The 23,042-nt window shown below is 27.8% G+C and overlaps 1 protein-coding gene across 1 annotated transcript in view; it reads right to left on the bottom strand.

The window, feature by feature from the left end:
* LOC132929250 (EGFR adapter protein-like) overlaps positions 1-22,628 on the bottom strand; it is a 139,554-nt gene extending 116,926 nt beyond the window's left edge. Inside the window, exons 1-2 of the mRNA XM_060994452.1 lie at positions 21,812-22,628; positions 4,093-4,176 (exon numbers count right to left, since the gene is read on the bottom strand). Coding sequence (XP_060850435.1) covers positions 4,093-4,176; positions 21,812-22,045 — 318 coding nt within the window. The 5' untranslated portion in view covers positions 22,046-22,628. The remainder of the gene's footprint in view (positions 1-4,092; positions 4,177-21,811) is intronic.
* Between the last annotated feature and the right edge of the window lie 414 nt (positions 22,629-23,042).

Genomic DNA, 23,042 nt, shown 5'->3' with positions numbered 1-23,042 from the left:
AAAATTATTACGAAAGGCCAATTTCACAAAGCCACTCGACTTGGTCTGATTGGTTCGAAAAATGTACCTATATTTTGTAAATTAATTGCAAATATCATAATATCACAAATTGGTTTTTAGTTTTCAACGTCATACCAACTTCCGGACGTACTGCTGTGTATTAAGATATTGTATTAAAATTGTAGAATATCTACACCAATTAAGTGTAGTGTTGAATTGTATCGTATATATTATATATAATGTGTATTATATGTTTTTTTTGTAAGTAATAAAGTTTATGAGTAAAAAAATAGTAATTCAGTAAAGTTATAGAATATTCAAGAGAAATATCTATATAGTAATTTACAAATATCTTCCATATTTTATTAAGTACACTAAACAAATCAAAACTGCTTTTAAAACTGTGACACCAATCATATTATTATACTTCTTATTTCTCAAGTGTTCTTTTTACTCTTTTTAACCATTTCTTATTGTATATACTTCCACTCTTAATATCAACCTTGTCTATACATACCAAATATCCTTCTGTTATTAATATTATTAATTCATCTTTCGTTAATTTAGACTATATACAATTGGCTTGTTAATTTCTTAGTTTTTTTTTCATACATGCTTTGTACTATAATACGTTATTGTTAAAATGTATTGGTTTTCGATAGAAATACATCAATTAATAATGGTGGTAAGAAATTATATAGTATTATGTTATATAACTCCAAATTATAGAAAAATTTACCAAAAATATAACGATATGTATGAAACTAGGTTTTTTTTTTGCAATTAAGGTAAAAGTTTTAAACATTGAAATTATTATACTGACCCAATAATATTCTCAACTTTTATAATAACCATGGGTCGCAATCGCATTCACAATCGTACACCATTTTAATTTGGTAGTCAATAAGGTTTTAGATTTCAATTATATTGCAACAGTTTATAACTTAATGTAACTAAATTTAAGATCTGTAAACTTATAATGTATAATATGTGTTGTTTAAAGGTAATATTTTTATGATCGAGATTATATTATAAGGGCTAATAGAAAACTATTTAAATATGGTATAAAAAAAATTATTTTTAAGTACGTATTCAAAATATTTGAATTATTTAGTTATATCATCACGATGTAGGATTGTTGACAAAAATTTAAGTTTTTAAAATAGCTATTGTTTTTGTATATTATGATATGCGCACGAGTAACAAGTGAAAACAACCGTTATTCAACTGTTTTTAATGTTCATGATGTGTTCATTAGATAATTTAATACCTAACCCCGGTAACCATAAATACGCGAGAGTTTAAATAAAAAAAAATATCTGCACTGTTATAACTCGATGTGCACCATTGTATCAAATGTATGGTTCAACTGATATAGAATCACTTCGGCCGAATACTTTTACATTATAATATACATATTATTATAATAATATCGACCGAGAGCCCATCCGTGCGAATAAACGCATTAAAAACACGTACGCGACTTGGATAGTAGATAGGTATATATAATACAACGTGTGCATATAATTTACACAAACCGCGTTCGCCGTTACGGTCATAATAATATATAATATTATAATAGGTGTACCTATATTATACGTGGGGAACAATTGCATCGTTTTCGGTGAGAAAACCACAGTAATATTTATTATATTGTTATCGGATATCTCACCTGAAAAGTAAGCACATCGAGATAATGAATTCCTCGACGTCTCTGCGACGATCGACGAAAAAGATTAGGACGCGGTCACCGACAATCGCCAACATATTATAATATCCACTGAGTCAAGTAAAATTTTATAAAAATAATAAAAATCGAAAATGTTATTTACATTTTTGACAGCGTCCAATAATTTATTATGATATTACTTATACACAGTGTAAAGGTTGTATAACTAGACTCAATAATTAGTATACCTAAGAATTCGATTTAAAGGTTATTTGTGGTTTTAGATAATTACGTAGCACAGTGATCTGCGACTGCGAGAGAATACCAAAAATAAAAGCATACAACACGCATGTAGTAAGTGCCTCCGTCCGTGTAATGGATTCCACGACCATTATCAGGATTTTTATTTTATGCGCACTGCTCATTCGCCCTCGTGACTTTAATACTAAATCTTACGTCAATCCCTCCATACGATATTATATTATTATATTAGTATAGATCAATTTTTGGGTCAAAATATTATTGTATTTATATTTTGTGTCGTTCTCTAAATTTTAAAGTTTTCCATGTTTATATAATATATAAATACATATATGTCTCTATTTGTATTATATTAACCTAATGGACCTAATGGTCCTCAAGACCTCAACCGATTGATACTTAAACAAAATGTAATGGACGGTAAAAATAAAAATGTATTACGTTTTATCATTATCGGTCGATCACATTCGTAGGTCATTACTAAACGTAAATAAAATAAAAATAAGTGGTACTGAAACTTCTATAAACATTATAATATTGGCTTATAAAGTTGTATTCATCAAAATGTTGGTTATGTTTTTAAAAAATCTAAATCCGGTTATAAGAATAATTATTATTTCGTTGTTTTTTTTTTTTTTTTTATCAACAGACGACATATTATTACAGACATTCCTATTTTAATATTATAAAATGCAATTTTATTTCTCCAGAGGTAGTTACTAACAAAAAGTTATTATTTTATTTTAAATACGAGCACTTTTTCCGTGCATTTTGAACAACAGTATGTTTAACGTTTAGCAGAAACGAACCAAAACGACCGTAAAAATACGACGTTAGAAATGACCGAGAAGCGAACGCTATTACACTACTGTTTGAACTGATCGAATACAAATGAAATATTTTGCATCATAATAGATACGCATCATATGTGTGGGAGCAGATTTTTCTCCTTCTGTTATAATATTATAAAATCATAAAGTCACACAGATGTCTGACTATAAGTACTCGAACACGATGTACCAGGTATACGTGTAAGTGGTTTATTTAATGTGTACACAAATATCGAACAACTTTGTCCAAAATTAAAATAATTCCAAACGTCACAAAAGTGTGTATAATTTTGTTTCCTGTGGTAAATACAGTATTTAAAGATAATATTTGAGTTGAGTAGGCGCGAATTCCGATCAACTCTTGTATTCGATGTGTGTAAAGAGAATTTCGATTAAATTAATACACACGTTTGATAAACGAATATCATTGTGAGCACATTTAGCCTCTGTATGTGTGGTATAATGTACCATGTACGATATTATTATACTATAGGTAGGTACTATAAAGTGCAAATGTCTAACAGGCTTCACTGATATTTATTTTATTTTCAGGTTCGTTCGTTCTTTAAACTTAGTATATACTCACGTCCATCGATAACTATTAAACATGCGTTTGTTGACTAATTGATCAATCAATCTAATTTCGAATGTAACGTGTACGACTACAGAATGATTTTTTAAATCAGGTGAGACTATTCACGTGTTAACGATTTATCATTAATATTGTTATAACTATATATATATAGGCGTTTCTCGTATAACCCTAGACGTATTTATTGTGATTTCATAATTTTGATAAATTTACTCGTGGTAATATGATAAATAAAAAAATATCTGTTCATTGGTGTTTGATATAATGATAACGGCTGACATAACGTGTGGCCAAAATATAATAAATTAATGAAATTATATAATATCATTAATTTATGGTATATATTAATATTATTGTATAGTTGTATGGAAGGTACATAACAGTTTTTAAATATAAGATAATCCATTGCGATTATGCTTTTATACCGATAGGCACCAACTGTCAGAAATCAATTATATTTTTTTTATAATCTGTGTTCAGTGCATTATAATTCAATATCATTGTAATCATTGCGAAAATATATGGTTACGAGCTTTACGAATTTGTGATAATGCGTTTGAATACAAAATGGAAACGTTTCGATTAAAAGAAAATAGTATAATACTTATTACTTTCATATACATAAATAAGTAATAAAGACAACATCGACCATCGAAGACGGTGATTGGTATTACTACACACTTAATGTATAATAACTATGATGTTATTATAATATGATAATATATTATGATGTTATATACCTTTCTGTGTTTGGCCATTAGGTTTCTGACGAATTCGACTCGTGTCATCTGATCGTGACAGTTGACCGCTACAGATCCGGTATACTGTAACAGAAATAAAGGAAAAAACCAATAGTCAAAACGATATAATAATATATTTTATTACTTAAACGCGTACACGACGACCAAACTCGTGCGCTTATTATTACGCCAGTATAGATACGTAAGTATCACACACGTACCGATATTATAGTATACATATAATATAATACATACCTATATATTATTATTTCATATAATATATTGTAATGTACGAGGCGCGCAAGACATTCCCTACAACGGTCGCCACTCGTGAACTCGCGCGTATAATGATAATGATAATAAAATATATAAAGTGTATAATATTACGTTATTGTGCACCGGGTTATACCTATACGTATATATATAACACGATGACGGATATTGTAATATATTGTTTTAGATATATATATGTATATTATACACTTAGTCCGTTCGGTTTTCTCGTATTACACGTTTTTGTTTTTTTTTTCCGGTGGTAGTATAATATATATATATATATTACCGTTTGTTGTGTACACGATCGTATCGTCGCGACATCACTTATTATTGTACAGAGATCATATTATTATATATTATACGACAACCGGGATGGGATTGGAAGTCCATTAGAAAAAGAAAAAAAACACTTTTTTCCGCGAGATGTGTTCAGTGTACGGCGGACGACAATGTTTTAATTTCAAAAGTAAATACAATGATACAACAACAACAATAAAATGGCACCACTCTTGACTCTTGTGTTATATCGCGTTTATGATATGATATTATAATATTCATATTGGTTAAATCTATAGGCATACGTATTTCACATAACGCCATATTTGACTGTGACGATTGTTTCGACATTGATAGGTTGACGACGGTCATATACACAAAGTTATAAACTTTATTAGGATTACAATAATTAATAAAGTGTTTGACCTAGAAAAAAAAATAGGAAACGGAGTATATTCTAATAGAATACTTTCGAGGGTTGTCGAATTGATTTTCATTTGACCGAAATTTTTCCTGTTCGAAATTATGTATTTTAAAAGATGAGACGAATCGGTTCACGTTTAAATTGAAGATGTACCCCATTGTTTAAAAAGTAGTATCAGGAATTATTTGATCTTTGTTTTTCATTTTGTATATTATAGTTGAGTCTGTTGGCAGATTCACCCTCCACACATTGACACATCTCACTCACTTAAAATATGTTTTTGGATTTGATATTTAGAATTTTCCGTCTGCGAAATGCCTTATCTGTAAAAAAAAAAACTATTCGCTAAAATAGTTGTGCCATCTACGTTAAAAGTAATTTTTCCCGAATTTCCATCAAGTGTAACGCATAGTGTAATGACTAGATCGCGCGAGCTTTACGTCCGCCCGAGCTTATGCTTAGTACGGAATGTACCGTAAACTTACATGAAATATGTGTTCAAATGGACAAATGGTACTTCAATCGTTTGGTGTAACATTATAGTGATTAGTGGAATCAACTCAAAATAATTAAGATAAATATATAATCTTTATATATAGATTATATTACACATATTGTACAGATTTAAACGTATTTAAATAGACCTTCGAATGTCATGATGGATTCACTGCCTTATTGTTTTAAATATTAATAAAAAGAATAAAACTGACCTATTCAGTCATAGGTATTTTTATGCATGTTTGATTATTACTGACAGCGGTATATCTTATACACACAGTTTATACGGATATACGAGTTTCTTTGATCAAATAAAAAGGCGCAATTTTGGTTTGACAGTCGTCATTGTTGACGAACAGCTCAAACGAACGATCAGACTATTAAATAAAGACATATTTATCAACAAAAAATATTATCGTGAATAAGTCTACAGCCTACTGAAATGGTATACAATTTCAATGGACATAAATAAGGAAAGCTAATCATTTGTCTGTTGAAAATCGTGAATGGTTCAGCTGATATAGGCATAAAGCTACCTAGTCAAAGACTTTAATGAATAAATTACAAAAGATACATTTCAAAGCAATCTTTACTAAAAGTAAGTTACTTTGTAACGTATTACTTTTCAAAGATCTACATCGTATAATATAATATGTAGAAATATATTACAAAAGTTAGAGTGTAACCCATAAATATTCAAATCTATAAGCTGCATTGCATACAAGCAATGTTATTTAAATTGATTTATGTGGGATAATTAATTGTTCTAGTTCATTTTATGTCATATAGTTGAATAAAAATTGTAACCAAAAAAGTATAACTAACCTTTAAAAATAAGCTTTTACATTTTATTTAAGCCGCACCTTTATTAAATTGTAATTTATACTCTTGAGTTTTTAACTTGGGTAATTCGACTTACAGTAAATTTAAGTAAATTTACAGTAGATTTCATTTAAGTGAATTGTTAATATAAATTTAAAATATTTATAAATAACAAAAATCAATAACAATAATATAACAAAAAATAATAGTATTTTTTTAAATTAAAGTAAAGGTTTCAATAACATAAGTTATTTAGCCTACAATTCAGTATTATTTCACGTTATGTCGTTATATTAACATGTACACCGTATTTTGATTTTAACTATATTAATTAAATCTTAAATGTATTCATACTCGTCATAGTATACATATATATACATATATTATATATAATATATAATTATAAAATAAAAACACGTTACAAGTAAATAAAATAATTACATTATAATAATCATTATCATGACAAACTAAGAAAATTCGTCATAGTTTATATTGGAGCACAAAGCACAATAAAATTAAGTTTGTTTTTTATACATATCTACACCAGGATCACAAATCTATTTTTTGTTCTACCTAACTTTGGATGCTTGGTAAGTGGTTATATACCTTATTAAATCAGCCCGACAGTTGTATTATATTACATGTGATCTATATATTTTATATATATACGTAATATAAAATATAATCTCGATAAAAAGACACTATTCAGAATTTAAGAGTAATCAGATTCCTATATTGCTGGCCATTATGCGAACGTAGTAATGTTAACGATTTAGTATATGACTCAAAAGTAATCTACAGTATACGAAATTTTGACTTTTTATTATTTTTATTATAAAGTTTTCCAGACAGTCATCTAACTCATTGATTAAGTTTTTTTTTTTGGCAATTTAACAATTGATTGTATAAATTATTTAAAAAATGTACATATATATACATATAATAAATGAACATAGAATAGAAGATATTTTGACTTAAGAATAATATAACAAACTGATTAATTCACAAATACATACTTTTGACATTAATTATTATTATATATTTTTAAAATAGCGTTATTATAATATAATGATACATATTATGTATCAATAGCAATTATGACTAACTTCTACTGTAATAGTTATTAACATTTAAACTACTTATTTAATAAGTAGTCAGTTATTGTAATGATTATTAGTTAATACATTTATTTTATTTACTTCACACACAATAAAATATACACGTACAGGACAAAAAGCTATTGATTGATTATTGTTAATTTACATATTATCGCTATGAGTGCATGTTTGAAAATGTCTAGTTACATAATGTTCTCGTTTTTCATTATTAAGCATTCAAATTATTTTTTTTTAAACATGTAGGTACGAGCAATACATACCTGTTAATTATTTTTTGAAAACTTGTATAAAAAATAATATTTTAATATACTATTTCTCAAAGAGATTTTATACGATTAGTACTGTAACAAAGAAATCGATTAGTTTAACCTTACACGTCGGTCATAATAGATAATATTTCCTGTAATAATATGTTATCTGTAAATCGCCACGTCAAATCACCTGCGTCGAAATACTCGAAAATCGTTAGTTTGTATGCAGTGGTTTTTTTTTTTTTTTTTAACAACGATTTAGGGCACAGCATTATTAACCCGTTCGAAATAATTTCAGACGGTATGTCTAAAAACGGGTTTAAACCGTTGTCATTTTTTTTTCGTTCGGATCGAATTTCGTATTGTTTTGTGTTATAAGTAATATATTACGATATAACACTACTGCAATAACTCTGACGTACGGTATGGGTGCACGGTACGGATAAAGTTGTATAATGTATATATAGGTACTATACACGTATTAGTGTATTACATATTACACAACGTAACAGCATGTTGATCGTTTGATATTTTCATCATTAGCCATTGATAACACATATAAAGATTTTAAGTAAAACTAATTCCAGGGTTTTTAACCATTTACATCATGTTTATTTTAATTAAAAAATTAAAAATTCACATTTTCATTTCTTATTCTATTATAGCTGATCCTGCACGTCCGTGGTCCGTGACAAATTAAATGCTCATGGATTTACCCCTTCTCAAACTCTGTTAAATGTAAACTTCGCAAACTTTTCGTTGTTTTGACCAAGTATAAAGTTATATAATGAATACCGATATAAATATTGAACACGTATAAATTATAATTTATTCATAATTTATTCAATCAATTGAAGTTGAGATGTTTGTCATATTTGTATTGTAAATATTTGTGTGGATTGGACCACAATACAATAAAATGGACTAATAATTAAGAAATCTTTCAATTTAGCTTGTGATGTATATTTTTACGTTACATAATATATACATATTATTATCTACTGAAAATTTTACATACGTCGTGAGAAACCGATTTGTGAATATCAAAAAAAAAATAAATATATATTTTCGCAGAAAACGGCACTGTCGACGGATAGGTTTTTTTGTTTTGGGTTGTCTATCAGCCATCTATAGCGCGTGTTTTCCGTTTGCATAATGATATTAATAACACGATATATCTTATTATTTACTGTTATCGCCCACACGACTACCACTCAGTACGAATCGGAACACATTGCAAAACGTCTTAACTTACTTATAGTATTATCGTGTCTATAGTCTATTTTTTTTTTATTATCAATTAATTTGTTTTTACATTTATTGAAGTGTCTATATTCTATGCTGTATGTCAAAACAATTTACAAGAAATAAAATAGACAAAAAAAAAAGATTTGAGAACGCTTCTATAATATTTACATATATTTACATACTACATTAGTACATTACTTTTTATTAATTATTACTATTATATAGTGCTATAAAGTTTATCGAAACAGGTTTTATATTATTATTTATTACGTATTATGCTTGTATTCTATCTATTGTTATTTTATGACATTATTATTTGATTTTAGGTTCTTCGCGCATCAGAGGCATATTTAAGATTTTGGCGCCATTTTTTCCCCTAAAAAAACTTAAACTCTAAAAATTTAACTTCTGGCGCGGTGCCACTTTAAAATAATTACAATTTGGCCTTCTGGGCGATTGCCCCTTCCTTCGCCCCCCTAAATATGCCTCTGTCGCGCATGTATATTGTATATTGTATACTTATTGAAAGAATAAATGAGGCGCTAGGACAACTTATAACACGTGCCAGTATGCCACTATTATTTTAGAAAAAAATGTTTTATGATTTCTCCGGGCGGTTTTGAAATTCATTATTTATATGTAAGTAAACATCAAAACAAATTATGTGCTTCTATGTTGCAAATGATACTTTATTATTCGTTATAGGGGTAACGTTTAAATAAAAATAAAACAAAATTAAATTTTTGGTGGTTCAAGTTATTTTGACATAATATGTAAATCAAGTATTGTTATTACTTATTGCACGTTTTTTTCCAAATAAACTACAAACCACTACAGAAGCCATAATTTTTTTTTGCTGTTTTTTTCTAGACGATTTATTGATAAAATAATACCAAGGATGACAGTATGCGCAAGAATGTGCAACGTACCTACTTATATGTTATTTATTATTATAATTTACATTGTACAGACTACAGAGTAACAACGAAATACAGCTATTATATTATTATAATATGTTGTTCAACCGCTAGGGGGCCCCAGACCGTTGGAGTCAATAGTTTTCAATTTTTCATACGCTATCAATTATTTATTTATCAGTTTACATTTTGTGAATTGTGTATAACTGTATATAGTATCTTATAATAATACAGGATTGCTGATATTTTAATGTTATTATAAATCTAACTATCACCAATGATGCAAATACGCCTTTTAGTGGAATGATGTTTTCGAGCAATCGGCAAAACGAGGTTATGATATACTTATATTTTCGATGCCGACAAAAATACACTTTGGCATTTGTGTTTATCTCTGAAGTAAAAAAAAAATTGTTCTTAATTTTGTATTATAAGCTAACTAGTAGTTAAAATGTATATTGTATTTATGTATATATAATAATATATATTTAAACACTTTACATATTTAGATAATTCATATAGAATTGGTAAATTAATTTTTCATGATTCAGTCAAAATTGGTAGAATATATGTCAATATCCACATGATGGTTCGCATATATATGCCAATCATGCATTTTTCTAAGTTGAGTTAAAAACAACCTATGTTTAAAATTTGAAATTAACTTAATACTTTAAAATTACTTTAATGTAATTTAATTACTAGGTTTGAAAAAAAAAATTACAATTTACAATTTTTTTCACTCGCTCTGGATGTCCACGTGGCATGCGTGCACATTATCGATAAAAACGAGTTTTTTCGCGTACCGACCGACGAAAAAAATCGTTTGGAACCTGAACTGTTTATTATATGCACTTATAAAATTAAAAATAAATTGATCCGTTACCAACCTTCCACGAATTGTATGCGTACAAAAAACATATATTAATTAATAATATTTTACACATGCCACATGAATGTGTTGTGTTCATGCAATATAATAACCAATAACGCAACTTTATAGGTAGGTACCTACATGTATTTTAGCATTAGTAAATATATAATATATTTTATGTATTTTAAATTTAAATAACTTTGAGTAGGGACTTACTCAAGCTGTTTTAATGTTATAATTATATTATTATAAAATTAAATCAAACAGAAATAATAATTTGATAAATCAAATTGTTACTTGAAAAACTGCAACGGCACCTACAAATTATACTTTTTTTATCCCGACGAAATATTTCCAATGGATAGGAAGGTATTTCAAGCCGTTATTCTTGTGCTGATTTATTTGTATATTAAATATTAATCAAGCTTATTTTTCATATTGTAACAGATTTAAAAAATTATGTATATAAAAAAAAACATTTTATACCTGCATATAAATTATTATGAAATCGTTGTAAGTTTATATTTGATTGTACTATTAATGTTCATTTTTTTCATACATTTTATATTTAGTTACATTTTTCATATGCACGCGTCCCAGTGAGCTTTTATATAAATAAATTATACAAAAAAAAAAACTTAAAAATAATATTTTTTCTTAGGAATGACTTTAAACATCTATGACGGGTGCTTTGGAAATAATAATAACAAAAAAAAAACATTTAGTTTTACGTAACAAACATCTAAGTTGTTTTTATGTTTAATATTTGTTACTGCATTTGTTAGTAACGATACTATATAATGCATAATTTATTTTAATGTTAATTTTTACGTTAGATTGTTGTAGATCATTCGTAGAATTTTCTGAATGTATACACTTTATAGTGACAACTAATACTAATTATCTAGATATATCAATATAATACGTACACAAAAACAATTATAACGATTGATTATGAACTGGTTTTATGAGTGATAGATAAATTTGAATATCGTCTACTAGAAAAAGCATGCTGATGTATACACGTGCAGTTTATACACATCGTAATGTCAGCGTTTATTGACGATGGGCCAGATATTACATTGAATAGCGAGTATAATATATTGTTATTATTATTATTTTATTATAATATACGTGTATAGAATAATACCAATGCGTGGTCGGTTCAGTCTTTTATTATAAATTATAACTTGTTATTTGATTTGGCCAATGGCAATAACGCATTATACTAGTACCGGCGATACGTTACGTCATAAATAAATTATATAAACTATTAATAGGTATGTTTTATTAATCTATTTCTCGGTCATCGTCTACTTAATATATTTTAATATCAAATACGACCGCAGATAATGTTGGAAGAAAATATTCGCGAACCAATCGAATATGACCACAAAAGATATTATATTTATGTTCTGTTACCATAGAATAATATAATAATATTATAAGGAATATTATCGTGCGTACAATTCTAGACATAATATCTACAATAATATTGTAATAATGTACAATAGACAGAATTCTAAAGTATAAACATTTTATTAGAAAATATGTGTTTACTTTAAAAATATTTACTACGTGGCTTATATAATATTAAATTGTATTTAATCTAATATTATAGTAATATACTTAATTTGATAGATTGGTACTAGTTAAAAATGCTCGTAGAAATAACCTCAACAAATAAAACAAATTTAACGTCATTATAAAATTCGGTGATTCTAATCTTAATTTATTATTTAAAAGAGTATAAAACGTAGCACAAAATTATGCAAAACGGTATAAAAAGCCATTATTTATTTATAATAATATTTTATGAAAATGGATAAATGTGTAATGAAAATGAAATAGTTGTCGATCCAAATTTATTCAAAAAAATATTAATACAAAATATATATATTATATCATATACCTATAATATATTATTATAGTATATAGATTGAAAATAATACTAATAAAGTTTGTTTTTATAACTAGAGCATGTAGAAATTATAATTTACAGTTTATATACACGCATAAACTCATTATGCCATGTAGTGTAAAGGATAAACGATAATGCGATTGTTTTCGTTTTTTACTGTTTGCTTACGGGCAATAAATTATAGCTTGTATAATAGTGTATGATTAATCTATGAGAGTTATTATTATTATTGCATATGATAATCGATCGATGTCGATAAAATTAAAAAAATAATTATTATAGTACACTGTCTCGTTTTGAATCCACTTGCTTGATGAAATTTAAACATTCACATTATTTTATATATGTACTCGTATATATTAGAGGCGCAAGGTTATAGGTTACAAGTTTACAATTTATTTTACTAAGAGCACTGTACCGTGATTGCACACTTATGACGTTATGTCTCACGCGTTATTCTTGTATTCATCAATGCGCTCCAGTCCACGTACAATAATTGTTATGGTAGTAGAAACTAGAAAATCTCGTAATAGCTCTTATAAAATATTGATTATAAACTTCGTATATTATTGGTAGGTATTTTAGAAGAGCGATTTTTTGAATTTATCCGTCGTTCCTCTAACAACAGAGAAAAATTATTAAAAAAAACAATTAGGTAAACAATTGTGATTTTAACAAAATTAATTTGGTTCGATTCGTATGGCTAAAAATCGTCTATTTGGCACCATTATTCCTCATATATAGCGTTCATATTTAGTATCACAACACACATTAAGCATGTTGTGTATTGGTCTATCCGCTGCAACTTCCTGCATCCCTATACTCCTGTAATGGGAAGACTGTTTGTATATTGTGATGCAGTATAGAGTGCTATTGTATTATGTATAATAATATGATTGGTAAATTATAAGGCATATAAATATGATATATGAGTACACGCAGTGATACACATGCAGCCATGCAGGTAATTATATTCGCTTCATCGGTCGTGATATTATCATATTACAAATTATAATATTATAATAAGAAAAAAGCTTACTTGGATTATTGATGGAATTTTATCGAAATTTTAATAATAGGTATATTTTGTAGATGGGGACGGTATAATATACATGTTGCGCTGACGTTCATTTTTTAAAAAAAAGATAAGAATTATAAGTATAATATTATGTATAGTTGACGAACTATTAATATGAGACGATTAAAACGGCTTAATATACATAATAAAATGAACGGAATACTAAATAGATTGTGTTGCTAGGAAATTGATCGACAACGACCCCTCGTAGAACCATGAGTGACTTATGCTACTATTGAAACTACTATAGTAAGTATAAATTATAATATCATCGAGAATACTTTTGAACGTCGTTTTAAAATTTAGAATTTCGATTCCTCTCATTATTGAAATATTTAGTGTCATGGTAAGGTACCTAATTTTAATAAAAATAATACAAAAATACAATGTTTTTTCTAAAAGCACATATTTTAAAAACAAAATCTCATACAAATTCAAAATCCATTAAATGTCAGTTAAAAATGTTTAAATGAGTAAAAAAAAAAAAAATAATAAAACAGTTATATTATATATATACTGCAGTATACAGATATATACTAATTTAAATGACTTCAGCGTGGAGTTAAATTATTTGAATGTAGAATATTTACGATTATATACGTATAATATAATTATTTACCATACAATTTTTTTTTGAATGACAGAGATATAGAGAGTAGAGAGAGACATAAACATAGACACGGACACAAGAAGACAACATGACTACAAACCCCGCGCCCCTGTACGACTTCCTCTTATAAATAATATATAATCTCCGACCGTCGAGACCCAACGACTGCAATACAATAACAATTATTTAAAAGGAAACGGTTTTTTTCTCTTACGGCAAATCGCATATTCACACAACGAATTAGCATAACACAAACACATAGTTTTATTCGTGATCTCATTGATTCAGTGGACACCGGACATGTCATCTGGTTCATGGCAATTAACAAAACAAATAAATCTTAGCGCGAATAAGAGTACGTTTAATGATTTACACAGCATAGAATAGAATAAAATATAATATAATTACACACTCATTGACTTATAGACACATAATACGAACTTACAGAAGACGACCGAATAGCGATCGTCACTAACGTTCTGTTCACAGTTCACACATATATGTATATGTGTATTACAATAATATATTATTTACGTGGGATAAGAATAAATAAACAAACCAGAACAAACCTGTTTGTATTTTCGAACGCTTACGGATCATTAATATATTTTATATTTTTAAACGTATAGGTAACTACCTACCTAGTACCTAGTCAATTATACTACTCACCGTAAGTCTATTAGGCACCCGCGTTCTTGCATCTAACGTAACTATTATTATTATTTATTTTAATTTTACAGGTAAAAATTTTTGAAAACAATTATCTTAACTATGATGATCTTTGTGTAGGTACATAATATCTACATAATTAATGTGTTTCAGTACCTATAGTCACTATGAAATAGAGAATACTAAATATTTTATAATATCAAAAGTAAACAATTAAATGGGTATAACTACTGAGGCACGATCGGTTATATTAATTTTTTTTTTTTATTTGATTGTTTCAGTATATTATATTTATGTTAGTAATTAATTTTAAATGCGAAAAAAATGTTATTATACAATACGATAAATATTATGAATATAAATTTAAATATATAATACATAATTAATTGTTTATGATGATAATGTTAGAAAATCTATTGGTATTGAATGTATTTTCAGACATACATTAGGTTTTATTGTACAGCGTAGTTTATGTGACCGCATAGCACATGAGTTATGACAAAATATTGTTTAGGTTTTTTTTTTAATAGTTCACGACGTCATAATTTTTGTTGTAGACTGTTTTATAGGCTAGAAATTTCAAAGTTATTTAATAAATGTACGTAAAACAGGAAATTGATTACTTTAAAAATTATATCGACAACTTTAGGGCTTCTTTTGTGTCATTATTGCAAATAACTACGAGAACTAAAGAAAAATATACCATAAAACCACATTTGCTCACATAGATAAGTTGTTTATCTTAAATAAGTTGTGTGTCTTAAATTGTTTTCATATTATCTTTCAACAGTCTCAAACGTCATCCAACCAGTATATAATAGTATATTCATTTGGTAACTACCTCAAACTTATTTTTTAATTTAAAATATATTATGTCTTAAAACTGTATGAATATTTGGGCAATTATTTTTAAATTAAAAAATGTCAAGCAAAAATAGGTGGGTTAGGACAAGTGTCTACCGTTCTCCTGTACAGTTGTAGGTGTTGAGTGGGTCATTTTAATGGGTGTGTTAAATTTGAATTCAATAATATTTCATTGTATATGAAAAACAAGCGGAGATGGTCTGTCAGACTATATTACCAAGTAAAGTATATTTCATGATATTTTTTAATATTGATATTTTAATAATTTATTTTATTTTTGTATTTACTTTATTTAGTTTTTGTCGTAAGCATTGTACCTATTCATTATATTATTAATATTTAATCATGACAATACTATATATAAATGTCATATTATAATATTACTGTTATTAACATTTAAATCCAATAATAGGTACCTAACCGAGTAAAATATTTATTTTATTATACATTTTGTCAGTTACATATTTTTAATAAATTATTTTACAATAATTGTTTTTAAATAGCTACTTATATAGTTAATCACAGGCATAGAAATATATGTAAAAGAACTAACTATATTAACTATATAAAATATCTAAAAATAATAAAACTGAGATTTTAATACAATCCATTAACATAATATTATAGTGCAGTTATATAATAATTAGCCAAATAATCTAATGGGATAGACTTTACTAGAAAATGACCTAATTTTTACTCATCACATTAAATACTTACATACATGTTATTTTATTTAAAATGAAAAAGTGATTGAAAATTAGTTTGTATAAACAATTTAAGTTAATAAAAATTAAATATATTTTATTTTCATATTTTATCTCTATTAAATAAGGCATATTTATTTATAAGTAAATTTGAAGTTAAAAAGATTGGATTAATCATGTAGATACGTGTACTACTATAGTTGTGTGTAGATATTATCTAAGTTTGTTTCCTGATGATTTTATTGCATGTATCATTAATTATAAATATTTATAAACATGCCATTATTTATCACTGTTAACTCTTATTATTATTATTATTTTGTGTTTTTATGAAGAAATTGTTTAAGTTGTTATGAATACAAATATAAAATAACTTTAAATGAATAATGCTCATCATTAACAATTTTTTTTGTCATGAAATAATGTTAGTGCGTAGGAATTTAGATATCTATAGGTACACAGTTATTTTATACAACTTGATAATGATAAATGCAATAACAGACTTATAGGTCCTACCTAGGTATGTCAACTTATATTAACATATTATTATTATTATTTATTTCACTAAATTATTATACTATAATATTATAGAATTTAGAATGTAAAACTGTGGAAAAATTAATTTGATATGTACTATGATTTAGCTAGGTACGCATTAAAGTTTTTTTTTTTTGTCATTTTTAATATGTGTTACGGAATACAAAATATTCGCATTTTTGATTTTTATACATATCATTATGATAGTTATTGTGCCGTTGTGTCAGCGCATTGCAATTTTCAATTCCTGCGTAATATCATGATTATATACCAATACCACAGTTGTTGATTTTGTTAACAAATTTTAGTACGATAAATTGTGGTCCTTATATTATTATGTACTACTATAGTTAAAATATTCATCATATTTGAATGATTTTATATTTCTTACATGTGAGGGAGATCCGTATACAATTTCAGACAATTTGAATATCATATCATAATATTGGTATTTTATATTTCTAATAGATTATATAATTGTATACGGGAACGACGAAAAAATATATGTAAAAAAGTGTAGCCATTTCAATGCGAAGAGTGCTAATGATGTATAACTTTCAATTTGAACACGTTAAAAAAAACATTTATTGTAAAAGTCAGTTAAATGATTAAACATTTGTTAAAAAATTTAAATAAAATACAGATGTATTGTATTTATATAAGATTATAAGGACATGATACATATAAATGATTTAATACTGACAGTAAAAATAAAACAAATTATGAAAGACTAACTTTTATTTGAAATATTAAATAGTGTTGTAAAAATTACAATAATTAATGTTAAATTAACTCTTAGTAAGATAATATATATTATGTAAAATACGATTTATGCGATTATCTATTTTTGATTTTTACTGGAGAACCGCCTTCGAATAAAGCTACGGAGTTCACATTTTGAATTTCGGACTCGTGTATAATATGATAATGCGCATTCAAGTCTCCGTTGTATATGCATACAATTCTATATTTTAAATTGTACGTTTAAATGTATAACATAAATACCTATATAATTAAATAATGTTGTATATTGTTTTTACAAATGCATAGCGTAAGCTGCATATTGAAACAAAATAATAATATTAATGATAATAATAACAGTACCTAATCAGTTATCCCATACTATAAAATACGCGTTAAGATATATAGAATAAAAAAAAAAATATAAACATATGTAGGGCGATAGATAATTTAAGATGACATCATCATCCGTTCGATGGCACCTATAATATTTTATATTCCCCTCGGCGGGATGTCGTTTTCCTGACTATCACTTGAAGAAGTACCTACCTAACGGCATAACTAAATAATGTTTACCGAGTTTTTTTTATTTAGTGCCGTATAATGCATATAAATATATTACATTATAGCTTTACATACGTTATTGATACATACGACATGCAATAATCAATTTTTTATGCGGAGTTTTTTTTCATAACTAAAAAAAAAAAAAATTCGAGCGAAAAAACTACGAAATCAATGATTTTTAACGATACACCCTTCATACATCATATAATAATAATATATGTGCAGACAGTGCCCACCTATGCACGCCTGTCCGATATAACTTATAGTGCCGAATTTATATTCAATTGTATCTGTATGTGTATACAATATTATATGGGTATTAAATGGATATTTCTTTTAATGCGTAGTTTTACTCACATTTTGATATTTTAAATTATTTGGGCATGTATAAAAATAATTTTATTTATTTTCCAACTATAGTTTAACAATTTATAAGAGATCTTCTATTATAATTATTAATATAAAATTGTACGTATTTTTGGTTAACATTTTCTGATTAATTTTAAATAGGATTGATACACGCGTTTAAGATCAAACGCTCAGTATCTCCCTATACATAAAACATAATACATATATATATATATTATATATATATAGGTGCAATAGATAATAAACGCCATATGTGTCTAATAAGAATAAAATAATTATGCATTTAATTTCAATATTCAAGTTTTTTACTAAATTTTAATTTAAAAAAAAAAAACTAAACATTATAATTAGTTTTCAGTTGGGATATGTACATATACCTGTTCTGGCGGAATCAATGAATTCTATATTATAATTCTCTGTTTTTTTTTATGACATTAACATAAAACAATAAACATACAGTCAATAACTGTTGTAGTTGAGTACTATAAATAATAATGTAATCTAACAAATCATTTAAAACTGTTAATAATAATATAATAAAACAATTTATTTTTTTTACTTAAATATTTTAAACAATTTTTACAAACACTCAAAAACTTATTTTTAAATAAACCGCTAAGACGAAATCAGAAGATAATGATGTAGAAAGGTGCAAACATTTACAAAAATTATATTATTGCAACGAACAAAGAAGCGATGGCCACATCATATCATTTTATTATCGTCGCACGACGGATAAATGCGCACTGCAGACGGACACATAATAACATACTATTCCCGCAACGGTCAAATTTATTATGCTCCCCTCACGGCACATACAATATTTATATAATACATTTATAATGAACGCCAAGTAATATAGGTGTATATGACTTCAGTACGAATATGTAGCACGCTCATCTGCGCATGTGTGGACAATTATAATATACAGACTCGGCGTAATTTTATATTCGCAATAAATCACATTACATATAATAATATACGCACGTATAATATTGTGATCGCGACAACAGCACGTCATTTGAAAACAATAGATTTACTATTGAAGACACGCGGTCCTTATTCGACGATTCCGGCACACGCATTTAAATATACAATGTATAATGTACATTAATGCATTATTATATATTACCTACACGAAACTAAAAAAAATAATATAGGTAAATATTGAATTTTTTTAGAGGTCGGTTTTCGAGCATTATTACTACCAGCAATATAAAATATTATAAAATTGAGTGATTTTTTTTTTATATATACATTTTGTGTTCAAATATAACGGGCAGTGGTGGATTAATATATATTTTTGACCATAAAATAAGAACTTATTGTTTGATAAATAATAATGCATTTGTTACAATTTTAAAAACCAATTTATATTTAACTCAATAAATAAAAAAAATAGTGCTTTTAAAAATTTTAATAATTAGATCTACATCTAATAACATAATATGTTACGAGTATATAATTATACTCGTATACTCGTAATTAATACATTAAATCGTACAGCTATACGTTTGGGTCTTGATTTGTTTTTCATAAAACTACTAACATTAAATGAATTAATTAATACATTTTAACAAAACTATCAATTAATTTAATTTTTTCGTACTACGTGGGACCATAAATAGTTTTTTTTTTTTTTTTTTTTAAAGGAAAATAAAACGATGTTACGAACAATTCGTAATTCCAGGGAAGCTTAAAGAGTTATTAGTATTAACCCTCCTGCTTTGGACGTAGCGTTATATACCTATTGTTATTTAAGACTATAAAACGTATAAGTATAGTATTATAGTTTTATAATAATACCTATTGATTTCGCCACCCACCAATTTTCTGTTTTTAAAACTATAAAATATTACTTGTTATGATGTGAATTATGTTGGATTATAATGTGAATATTGGAACAGAACGTAATATTGTATCGTACATATTACTCGATTTATAGTTATCAAAGGAATTTCTAATAAAATATTCAGTTTTTTCTTGAGTTGATATAAAAAAGTGTTAACCATATAAATGTGATAAAACTGTTTATTTTATTCTGAAAATATTCATATAATTTGTAATGTTTTTTTTACGAAACTTTTTATTTTCCCCATACTTTTTTGGTTTGACTAGTTTGACTTCCCTCAAATATATCACTCCAATAATAAAGTAAAACCATAAAAATACCCAATAAAACTGAAAATTAATTTAATATTAATTAATTTTAAATTAATTTGTTTTATGCATATATTTTTTTATTTGAATTTTTCCAATCATTCATTATTTCAATTTTAATTTTCAAAAATGTTTCGAGATTTATAAGTTATATAATTAATTTTAAAGTGTGTGGTTTTTGGATAGAATAACTCTAGAACATTTTGCGGTTTTAACCTATACTAAATATGTGTGGTTTTAATTTACAATATATCTAAAGTGTGTGGTTTTTAGAGTCTACAAAATTAACTTACAACTTTTAATTAATTTGTAATGGAAACGACGGACTATTGATCTTTCTCCATAGTAAAAAAAAAAAGATCTGGCGGTACTGGTAAAATACTCGTAAAATAGCTTTTTAGGGATTTTACTTTTCTATAGTCACGGTTGCAAATGTTGCCAAAGATCAGAAGGGAATATGATTTCGTACAGGTTTACCACTATAATACGTGCCGATTATTAACGTTGCGCGGTTACAAAATGTCGTTCACCCCATTTTTTTTTTTATCATTTTTCACTAGTTTTATTTTTTATCAATAAAAGTGTTCGATTTTAATAAACAGTGATCGTCTATCGACTATTATTATAATTATCTACACGTTTTCTTTATAAATGCATATATTTTATTTTTTTGCTTGTAACAAAAATGCGGGCCAAAATTTTTTTTATACTATTTTTTGACATTTTTCCATCATGTCGACATATTTTTAAGAGTATATAAATCCTAATCCTGTATAGTGATAGAGGTTTACATACCTTGACCGGATGATGGTATGCGGCGGTGTCCGGCGTGTCGCGCGTGGCAGCCACAGCCGAGTCAAAAGTCTCGGGCGGCGGCGGCGGTCTTCGCAACGACGGCGGCGGAGGTGGTCGCTTATGTCGTTTGCCGTGGTGATGGAGGTGATGGTGGTGATGATGACGGTGGTGGTGCCTGTAGTGGCGGATGTCGTCGGTGGCTGTCCCGGCGACGGCGATCGAGTCCGACGACATCTGCGGCGGTTGAGGCGGTGGAGGCGGCGAAGGCGGCGGTCCGAGATGTGACCGGGTCGGCGGCGCGTCTGCCGTCGACGGTGCTACCGCCGCCGCCACCGCCACCGCCACCGATGCTCTCGCGCTCGGCCGCGCGCCCTCGCCAGAGGTCAACAACCGGTTTAGTGTGTGTATAATATTATAATGGTTCGCCGTCGCCCGCGCAAATTATATTTATTATAAATAAATAATAATGCGAAACTTGCTCGTCGGACGGACGTTATTATTATTTGTTGTCGAAGACGACCGCGTGCAACTGATGATACGACGCAGCGGTTCGTCCGTTACAGCTCTGCGAGTGGAGGTCGACGAGCGATATTAGAAACGAAAACGATGTCGCCCGGACGAAAATCAACCCTCGACGATGAAAACGCGAAAACACAGCGGCACGGCGTACCGGAAGAAAAAATTGCGATATTATACACGGTCGATCGCTATGAATAATTGTAAAAAATAATAAAAATTTTGCGACTTTGTCGGATCGTACTTAGGTGGTGGGAAGCGATTCGGTATTGTATGTGTGTTGTGTGCGCACGCGTCGCGCGTTCAGACTGTACTGGGACCGGTGCAGACATGGTCCGGGCGACTCGTCGTGGCCACAACGGTCCCCCGAGAGAGTGCGAGAGAGTGAGAGTGGGCGAGAGAACGAGAGAGAGTGAGAGAGAGATAGAGCGAGAGAGAGTAACCGGTCGTCGTTGTTGTCGTCGTCGCGGCAATGGCACCGAACTTATACCTATCATCGACGTAAATAATAATACAAAATATTTTACATTTTAACGTCAAGTCTTTCTTATGAGTTAGTACGTCCATAAAGTCGAAAATTGAATCTGAATATTTTGAACTACAATAACGGTACCTGTTACTACGGTAACTGTATTTTTAATTTTTCGAGTTTCACAGGATTCTAATTGAAAAGAAATACTGCAACAACCACTTCCGAAACATTTTGAATAAATGT

This window comes from Rhopalosiphum padi, chromosome 4 (assembly GCF_020882245.1).
Source record: "Rhopalosiphum padi isolate XX-2018 chromosome 4, ASM2088224v1, whole genome shotgun sequence".
NCBI classification, from domain to species: Eukaryota; Metazoa; Arthropoda; class Insecta; order Hemiptera; family Aphididae; genus Rhopalosiphum; species Rhopalosiphum padi.
Note: the sequence above shows the minus strand (reverse complement) of the source record. Positions and strands in the feature narration are given on the sequence as shown.